The sequence below is a fragment of the Drosophila santomea genome, chromosome 2R, assembly GCF_016746245.2.
Source record: "Drosophila santomea strain STO CAGO 1482 chromosome 2R, Prin_Dsan_1.1, whole genome shotgun sequence".
NCBI classification, from domain to species: Eukaryota; Metazoa; Arthropoda; class Insecta; order Diptera; family Drosophilidae; genus Drosophila; species Drosophila santomea.
Window position 1 is genome coordinate 19,080,347 of NC_053017.2, and position 10,776 is coordinate 19,091,122.

The window sequence follows — 10,776 nt, forward strand, 5'->3', positions numbered from 1 at the left end:
AGAAAAAGCAGACATCACAACATCAATCCGTCACTCAATCAACATCAAGATGACCGCCTCCTGGACAACAACCGGTACTCGTCATCGTCGCCTTCTTGCATCCCAGGAATTCCCTCATGCGCCAGGCCGTCATCTCGATGACAAAACTCACAAGGGCCAGGATGTAGCCGATGGCCAGAGCAATTGCCGGCATGACGAAATAATCCACATCCAGCGGCTGGGCCTCCACATGCTCCGTGATGAGGAAGCTCAGATAGCCCACGCGAACTGCCTCGAAGTCGGCGTCCAAGGCCAGTTTCCTTGTAAGACCACTCTCGAAGGCCCAGTACCAGGCCCGTCCCAAATGGTGCTTCAGAAACCATCTCTTTCGCATCGGAATGCCAGTGTAGAGGAACGAGAAGTCGATGGGGATTCGCAACAGTTTCGGATGCTTCAGGAACTGCTGGGCATAGTCGTATAGCGCCATTCGATCCGAGAACAATATGTACGCGTAATCCTGATCGAACCGATTTCTGTGCTCCAAAAGAGTCTCAAAACTGACCAGCTCCATTATGGGGGCAAGTATCTGGGGCATATTGTATTTGGCAAATAAGAGCTTATCATATGGATCCACCATCAGGGTTATGTTACTCTCCACCAGTGCCTCAAAGGTATCAATTTGCTTCTCAAAAACCTCCGAGATTAGCATACTTTTGAGTAGTCCCAGATACTCGGTGGAGTAGACAAATCCAGCTATGAACAAGACTCCAAACATTATGTACCTCGCCCTTCCACTGATTTCCTTCAGGTAGAATCCACTGAACAAAAGTGAGCTAAATACCTCGAGCAGATGCTTACTAAAGTCCCACCTTCCGCTTCGCAGCCATCCAATAAAGCTCAGGAAACTGACCACCAGCAGCACATAGACGACCAAACAGGCCCATACACTCCATTGAAATGGAGCGGTCAGATAGCGATAGGAGTGGAGCGGTTTCGCATGTGTCACCAAAACATTCGCCGAGGCGATCCTGAATCCGTGGGTTAGACTAAAAGCGGCAGGATTCGCTGCCAAGGCATCTGCACACACATCCACTGTTTCGTTGACCAAATTCAGGGTACAATTCCCGGGAGAATCACTTGGTGTGAGCACTGGCACAAAGCTGCCATTCCTACAGCCTATGAAAGCTCTGATGAATCTCATGTAGAACCCAGCGAATACCTGCTCGCCCCAGTGATTCACATATAGCATAGAGCGCGGAGCATTATTATAGGCAGCCACCCTAACCGGATAGCCATAGAGATCCTCGAACGTTCCCCGACTGGATATATAGTCCTCTATCAAAGTCTCCACTATGATGGTTTCGGGAAATATGATTTTGTGATACAGTTGCTCATCGAACGAGGTGTAGAATAGCAACTGCACGTATCCTTGCTGCCAAAGGTGCTTCACAAAATCTAGCCATTTGGTGCTCCTTTTCAGATCAACGGGTTCATCGATCACAATGACATATTCAGCAAACTGAAAATGTAAATTCAGGGCATGAAAGAAATCATAGGGTGGTTCGTCTTCGCCCATAATCAAAAAGATTTTGTTATCAGCACCTAAATTATATTCAACTTGTGTGAAATTTAACTTTTCAACTGAGGTGAAGATCATCAAGCTTATGGGTGCCATGTGTTTTAGATACTTGACCTCGTATTCACTTAGTTTATCGGATTGATTGCAATACAACAAGTTATCGGAGATAAGTAGGCGTTGGTTTAGTTCAATTATTATATCGTTAAGAACTTGAGTCCTTACAGAAGAGATAGCAAGAAATAGTAGAAGCTTGAGGAGATTGGTAGAATGCTGAAGGATCATCTGAAAGATATATAGAGAGTAGAGATACTTGAAAGCTTAGATTAGAATAGATAAGGATGCTGAACGGAAAGATGTAGAATAAAGATCGATAGATGAGATAAAATTTTGTGATAAATTATGTTAAGATTTTTTGATACAGCACATGCTAGACTTTCATTTTTACGGCGACTAAAGTCATTCTGTGGTTGTGTTATGTATTTTGCGAATAAAGTTACACCTCTGTTGATATGCTTACATCTGTTGTGTTTCCATTTATCGGCAGTCACGATCACTTCCGCCTTTGTTCAGTTCTTTTCGCAGTCTCGAATTCAATTAGCACCGACGATTGATATGAATATACATTGGATGGACTTTGTCTAATCGATTGCCCAATCTCATAAATATTCCATTCCATTCCGGCCGATTGAGTCTGGGGCAATTAACACTCCAACACGATCGATCCCACCCACGCATCCTCGGCGGCAATTGGGCCACTTTGCTGGTACACAATGATTTACTGGTATTTACGAGTTTATTTAGCTTATCCATTCTAATGCGCGTGCAATATCGGTGCGGATCGTGTCAATATTTTCGCGCAGACACAAAGGAGCAGTCATGGGAAGCGGCTGCCATCACGGATCCAGCGAGTGAATGGAAAATCACGCAGTCTGCAGCGCCATTTTCTCTCTATCTAAATATAGCATATCCATTCTGGCGCCCATCCAATCAGAAGGCAGAAGGGGGGGCCATTCCCCAAATCCCCCATGTGTGCATATGTGGCTCTCTGCTGATTTGTGGCGCCTGATTAACGGTTGTCAGCCATTGCAATGGCTAACTACTGTATCTTCGGGATCCGCTCAAAGCGACGTTGGTCATGGCCTTTGAGTTGGGTTGGCAAATTGACGCGCTGAGATGCGTGCTGAATGGCCCACGGACAGCTGGTGGGAATTGGGCATTGGAGTGAGCCAATGTGTTCAGTGGGTCAATGTACGGGTGGTCTTCGCGAAAGTGGTAATTAGCGATGGCTAATTATAACGGAACAAGGTGAAGGCTCTTTGGGGATAACAAGCTGTCAGTCAGTTGATTTTCGCGTTCTGACGTTCTGTTCCTCATTCTTGTTTCTTACCTTAAATTGTCTGAGCATAAATACACAAAAAAAAATTATTCTGAGTCCTATAAAAATTATAACGGAAATCAAATGCAAAAGAAATAAATCATTCGGGAATATCAATATAAATTCCCTCTGCACTTCATTTGATTATCTACTTAATCATACTGCAAAAGAAATAATTGATTCGGGAATATCAATATAAATTCCCTCTGCACTTCATTTGATTATCTACTTAATCTCTAATTAAAACTCTTACATCGATAGGCGAACGTTGTAAACTAAAGTATTCAATGAACTATTTCTTCCTCCTTGCAGAAACTTTCTCAGCTTGCACATTTCTCGCTTGTTCCATTTTACCCATCGGCATTTCTAAGATGACTCATACGCACAGTAGTCCATCGACCCATTCCACCGGCAATAAAGAGCAAATAATTAATAAGATAAGAGAAGAGAAGCAGTTGCACGAGCGCAGATCCAGCCCGGGGCTGAAGGTCAAACTAATAATGATTTAGATAATCAAAGAGTGGCAGAAACCAAGGAGCTGGGCCCAAAAAGCCCAGACCAAGTGCTATGCGAAGCACTTGAACCTGTTGCTACCGCCGCAAGACCCCAAAAGGCATCTGATTCTGCTGCTGAAAACCAAACAAAACGATCGGGGAGCGCCGTCCCGGATGCTCCACTGTGCTCCAGTGCAGATGCAGACTGAAGACGGAAGACTGCAGAGACGGCAGAGTCTGCAAAGTCGGCTCATCCAGCCGGCCAGACCATAAATACCAAAGGGTTACGCCTATTTTTACACGCAACCGAGTGCATTTCCTCGTACTTGGGCCATGAGCGCACAAATATTAAAACGATGCGACGTGACAGATTACAAAACGTTTGACACCAGCGCCAAAGCCGCCAAGATGATGCCCCCAAAAAGGCAAAAAGGCGACTCAGAAGTAGAAGGAGGCGACTCCAGAAGGCTGGGGCATCTCCAGCAGTAGAAGCTCAAGCAGATGAAGCTCCAGCGGAGGCCAAAACTGCAACTGCAGTCAAGCAGCAGCCACTTGCCACACGACGATGACGAAGACGAGCACGGCTATGCCACAGTATGTAATGATCGCTCAAATGTTGCTTGAAAATTATTTGAAAGAAATTTCAAAGATTTTCAAATCATATCAAAACATACCGAAAACTAATTAAATGAGTCTCATTCTCACATTTCATAATAGTCCATTGAGTAATAACATATATTATCAACAGCAAAGTTCGGTTAGAAAATATATGCAGTCAAATAAGGTATGATAGGTTTCAATTCCAAATTTTAAAGATTTTTCTAATTTATTACTTCTGACTAAAAAAAAGTTTATGGTGATCATCTAATTTATATTTTTAAGTGTAGCTGATTTTATTATAAAGCATTTTGTAATTTTTATATATGCAATTTTCCCAGTTTTTTTTTTCAAGCCAAATTATATATAACACAGACCACTGTGCATTGTTGCAGTCACGAGTTTGGCTACCACAGCGTGCACCGCCGAGCGAAGAGAGTAAATTGCCTCCAGGCCGTGGCTCCTCGACTGCAACTGGCAATCTGGAGCTGGACTGGGTTGGCTGCATATGAAGATGGGCATGGGCTGTGCAGTGTGGATCCCTGTGCACTTTGGATGAGGAGGGGGTAGCATCGGAGGAGCTCCTTGGAGAGCGCGCGTCACAAATTAATTCGCTGATGGCGAGCCTGTTGGACTGCGCTGTTCCTTTTAGTTGTTTTTAGTTGTGTTTGGTGCTGGCCAGATCGGCATGATTCCCACAGTAGTCCCTTTTATTTGTGGAGTGCTCTTGAGGATCTGCTCCTGCTTGTCTAGTTCACCTGCAACGGAGCAGCGGTTAAATGCGGAGGCCGTATCTGTGTTTGTTTGCATCAGTATCTGCGTCTGCGTCTGCGTCTGCTGCCGCGTCTGCCACTCGTGAGTTATGTCAGTCAGTCAGTCAGAAAGAACAGAAGGGAACAGACTGGACCAAAAACCAGACCACAGGTCCTCTCTTCCACTTGAGCGTGCAATTTTTCTAATTCACATCCCAGGAATCCCAGAATCCCAGAATCCAGAATCCAGAATTCATAATCCAGAGCCAAGAATCCAGAGCCAAGAATCCAGTATCCATTCTCAGGCGAGAGTCTCGCAGCGGGCGCATCGCGTAATTGACTTGGAAGTTATGAACCTTTTAATGTGGGATCCACTGCATCCGCAGTCGAGAGCGCGGTCATGTAATTTTAATTTTCTCACTCGATTGCGCCGCATAGACTGGCGGCCGATTGCCATTCATATGGCCATTGGCTCCTGAACTTGGTTAACTTGGTTAACTTGGTTAACTTGGCTAACAGGATGGGCCAGTTGCCACATGCAGTTGCACCTCAAGCTGAGTTGATTAGTTTGCCAGGTGGGGGCGTTTTCCGATGCTGAAAGATCAGGGCTCGTAGCGTTTGGAAAGCAAAAAGGGAAACACTTCTGTAGAAATTCCAGTATTACGTTGTAAAACCTTAAAATAAATTATTATGAGTAATGTGTTAAGCAACGTAAACGAGCTCAGGGTAACCAGAAATAAATAATAAATATTCAAACTTTTTTTAATCTCTTTCCACCTTAACTTTTCAATTGGTTTTTTTTTGCACCCAAAAGCTCGAACAAAATCTTGTTAGATTTGGTTTCAATCACGAGCTATCGAACACCTGTTCTCAAAATTTGCTTGTGGTGCTAATTACCTCAACTGCCAAAGCGTTTCGACTAAGTTCCCATGGCGGTGATCAGAGTTCACTAATTAGAAGAGGAATGCATATCAGACTCCTCATTTTTTTTCGGGGACACATGCGAATTTGAGCTAAGTATCAGAGGAAGTCACAGCGCGAAATTCGTCAGTTCGAGATTTATTCGGTTTTCGTGCATTCGGTTTTTGGTTTTTGGTTTTCGGTTTTCGGTTTTCGGTTTTCGGTTAGTGGGGTATTTATAAGCGAGAAGAGATTTTATAATCCGGTGTCGTTGGCTGTGGCACTTCGCACTTGTGCGAAAATTGTTAACGCAAAGCCCCGAATATTTCATTCAGCGTTTTAGGCATTTTTTTCTTGGCCCACAGCAGCTGCCGATGCTTTGGGTCTATTGGCCCAATGAATTATGAGCCCGCTTCTTATGAGCGTGCAAACAGCATGGAAGTTGTGGGTGTCATGCGTTGTCCGGTTAATGAAAATGTTTGGCTCTAACTTTGGCCTATTGTTATTTCCGATACTTTGATACATTCGAATGTGTGTATTTTCACCCGCCTCTGTTTCCATTTGTAGGTGGGAGAAACAGCAATTTATTGCGCATCAAATTACAAGTGCCGATCAAAATATTTGCTTGTCCCATCTGCATTAGCATCGCCATGATCATTACGGTCTGGTGGCATCTTTGCCTTAATGGCCTTCTAATGAAGCGACTAGTAGGCTAATGGCTGTTGTTGGAGGTGTCTATTACCACATATTTAGATGCAAACTAGGAAATGTCTTATTTTTAGGCAGGTGGAGATATCGCTTGGTCAAATTTGGACACAGCTTTCTTATGAATAATAAATAGCGTACTCAAGCCTAGAAAAGCTAACAACTAAAGCAAACAAACTTACAGACGTGTTTTCATAGTAATATTTTTATTTTTTGGCAACGTAATGTATGGTTATTTATAAAAGTATTTGTAGAGAACAGCCTAAATTATTAATACTTATCTGAGTCAAAAATATATACCCGCCTACAGTCTTTAAAACTTATGCAATTCATTAAATTAGGGTTATATAATTAAAAATGTAATATTAGTGCTTACTTTGTAACTTTTAAGCAACGAATTTCAAACCATATCAATTTTAAAATTTTAGAACCTAGAGGAATATACATATGTACGTATAAATCTTGGTAGATACTACAGATGAGATTTTGGAACCCTTTGAATTTACAATTTCCCTTTTTTGTAGTTCATTTTAACTTTCACTAACTGATACTCAAGATATTCCACATATGAGATTACCACTTGAAACTGACCTACTTCAGCGAAATCTTCTCTAACTTTTTTTCAATTAAATCATTTAAGCTACCAAATTCAATGGAGGAGATTCCCTTTGTTAGTGCAAAACCGCTCGTCAATTAGCAAGGCATTTAGAAACACATTAACCTTTTCGCCTTGGCCTTAACCTTTCGCCAAAAGAGCGTTAATTCGCAGCGAAAATATTAAAAACGCAAATGCCAATTTGATGATGCCAATTCACAGAAATCGTAAAATGTCATAAATATAACGTATATAGACTGGCGCCAGCTCCAAATTAAAGAGGCTATATGATTTTGCCAATTTTGGGGCACACGCGTTTCCTTTCATATAATTTTTGCTTCGATAATCCCGGAATTTATTTTGTTTATATTTAAGGTATTGTTTATTGGTAATGACAAACGTACGCAAATTCCGTTGTTTTTGTTGCTATTTTGGGCTTGTGATGTTGTGTCCCTTGTTGATACGCATTTATACATATCTGCATATATTTATGTATGTATCTCTGTGCAAATCGGAAAAAACCATTGTTTTTACATTGAAACCTCTCACTTCGCGGTTGGAGTATTGTTAATCAATTGCCCAAATACACGTGTATCGGGTGTGGAACAACAGACACTGAAATATTACAACTTTTGTCAGCCTTTTTGAGTTGAAATTTTTGGGAAACTAAAAACATGCAACCCTTGCGAATACGAATTTTACATAACATAGGGGCAACGCGTTTGTTATCATAAGGGATCAACAATTGTCTGAGGTCTTCACTGTGTACACTTCATTTGTAAACATTTGCCAAGTCGTTTTGATCGGAATTAAGGATCTAGGAACTACCACAGATCTTGGGGTTCCATTCAACCCTCTGACAAGATCGATCAGAAGTCAGCCACGCGTTAATGTTAACAGAAGTTCCGATCACTTTCACTTCAACTGGAAACTCAATGATGCCCAACGCATAAATTAAAGGCGAAAATGATCCCTGGGGTAGTGAAAATTAGTGGGAAAAGGGGGTTGTCTACATTTTCATTAACGAAACTCTTGTTAGTGACCAATTCGATTCGACAGTTGGCCACTGCCGAAAAACACCAAATACGGGCGTTTCTTTTCGGTAATTAAAAACGGGTTCCCGTTCCAAAAACAAAATACAAAATTCATTGTGTATTGCTGTTGTGTTTAATTGAATTTGCTGCACACGAAAGCAAAAAAACCCGGAGACAATAAAGCAGATATGCGCGCGATATGCCAAGCGGTAAATTGGGGGACCCTCGGGCCTCGAAAGAGAGTTCCATCGATTGATCATGTGTTATCCTGCGGAGCTGCACTGTCCACGTCCAGCAACCTTTACCCATCAGCAACACCATCGGCGTTGAAAGGTTAACTCTCTGCAGCGATTCACGTCCAGAGACAATCGCTTACAGTTCCTTGGAACGCGGAGATTGTTATGCTTTTAATACCCTATTCATTTGGTGTTTACCACGATCTTTATTTATCACAGCAACACACAACAAGAACTTTACTTTAAAAATTTTGGGAAATAAATTAAATATATGTATGTATCTATTTATTATACTAAACATTTAAACTTGTTTATCATTATTAAATCTTATTTTATATCCTCGATCTGTTTAAATGCCTTCCCAACCATAGAGTTTTAAATAAGCTTGTAAGCATGAATTTAAAATTATTATATACATTTTTGTAACAAAATCTCTTAAAATATTTAGCTCAAGAGCATCCAATCTCGTCATACCACATCATATATGCACATATCGCATTTGCCTCCTTTTGTGCTTTACTTACTTTTTGCAGATCGTTTTTTACCAACGCCCACCGTTGGCTTTATTTTACCTTTGGGCCGCTCTTGTTGTTGGTTTTTTCGCGTTTATCAGTTGAGATCAGGCGGCGGTGGTTCGGGTTTAGGTTTAAGTTTATCCTGTCTGCCTGTGGTTTTGGTAGTTTCGTTGCCGCTCTTTTTTGGGGCAGTGAATTTTAATTAAAATATTTCTCAGGGTTTTTATTTTCTCTGCGCCTGGAGTGGCTAAACTCCAGCCTCGGCAAAAAAAAAGGGGGGAATAATCTCTCGGTCGTGAGTGTGACACATTTGCATCAGATATGACGAGCTCGTCTCGAAAGGACACCCACAGACTCATAAATCAGAGTAGCTGCGTTTTGCTTGAAAAGAGAAACCAGAGGTGAAAACCTAAAATTGACTTGTCAGGACACCTGACATCCTCATAAATATTTGAATCCGTTTCCTTTGTTTTCCGGAGTCGTGAAGATTTCACACATTTTTCTCGTTTGCCATTTTTTCACTGTGACGCGACATGGCGCCAATGTCCTTTATGTCCCGCTGTTTCGGGCCAAAAAAAAAAATAAAATGAGGACCACAGTGGCTCAATAAGAATCCTATCTGTGATTATGCAGTTATGGCTACGTGGAATTCTCTGTGCGGTTGCGTTTAATTTTCTTCTATTAACACAATCTGGGTGGGATGACTTACACTTACCTTGACCGGCCAAAGAGGTGACCTGCAAATTAATAAATGGTTTAGGTTTAATCAGCTATAGTATTTCTCGCACGCTGTTCTGCTTATCAATTAGCCTGATTTTTTATTTTACTAACCACTTGAGACTGACGCCTGAAATTTTGCATCAGATTCATTGATTTAATTAATTTGTCATTGTCATTATCATTAAAAAAATAGTTTTGTGTTCTTTTTATTATTTTGTCATTTGCAAACCGCCTCATTAATCTTCATTGACATTTTCACACAGGTTCTTCTTTAATTAGTAAATTGTGCAATATATATTATAGCTTAAATTAAATCGAAATTAATTTAGGATTTCACAGATATAGAAGTAATTGACATTTTAAAATAGGAACCAATAGTTTTTCGAACATTCCACTTTGCTTTTCCCTAATGGCAAATATATATTTATAAGTTATTTAATATAGGTAAACGAAAACTTTAATCAAAATATAACCATAACCAAAAACATTTTTCAGTTTTTTGACTTATAAATTTTTGAAATTAAAAATTGTAATACAAAAAGGAATTTCCCATGCAAAGCAATAAAAACATCCATATTAATAAAGCTTTTATAAAATATTCAACTTATCTAAGGTAGTTCTTAATTCTAATTCTTAATTCTAATTTCTTACTGCAAATGTAAACAATATTCCAAGAACTTGAAATGCACCCCTAAAATCATGTTGCATACCAAGTTCGACATCGAACCAAAATGTTAAACACCTCAACTAACAGCCGGCTTACACACGCACTGCTTGACAACGACTAAAGTGTACTGCTTGCAGAATAACAGAACCATGTACTCGACAAAGTCCGCTTGATTAGCAGAGCAAGCAACATGTTTCAGCCGCAACAAGTTCGTGCTGTTAAATAAATGTAGGTGGGAATTCGAAAGATGCGATAAAAAGCACGTTAACTGATTTTCAACGATTTTATCGGATATAAAAGCTTGGCTAAGTCCCTTTATCAATTTCATCATGTTTATGGGGCGCCATAAACAACTAGACCGATCCCATTCGATTATGCTGCCATTTCATCATTGTTCTAGCATTTCAACGGAATTCTAGAGCAATCATATTGCGCTTTCAATTATGCGTCATTTGTCGCATAACTTAGAAGACGTAAGCAAAATAGCTGACACCGATGAATATTTGTGATCACTTTGGCATTTTTGATAACAGTATGCTACTGTATTTCTTTTGGAGCTGTTTCACTTCATTCATGGCCAGATCTTTGGTGAAGAGTCTAGTGCTCTAATTGAACCTATCACAAAACT

General features: G+C 40.7%; 1 protein-coding gene across 1 annotated transcript; it reads right to left on the reverse strand.

Moving 5' to 3' along the window:
* Positions 1-34: 34 nt before the first annotated feature.
* Positions 35-1,840, reverse strand: LOC120446019. The gene has a single exon (XM_039626774.1). The coding sequence runs from the start codon at positions 1,838-1,840 to the stop codon at positions 35-37; it is 1,806 nt and encodes a 601-aa protein (XP_039482708.1).
* Between the last annotated feature and the right edge of the window lie 8,936 nt (positions 1,841-10,776).

Bases quoted from the DNA above. Each gene is read 5' to 3' on its own strand.
- LOC120446019 (XM_039626774.1), bottom strand. From the start codon at position 1,840: ATGATCCTTCAGCATTCTACCAATCTCCTCAAGCTTCTACTATTTCTT.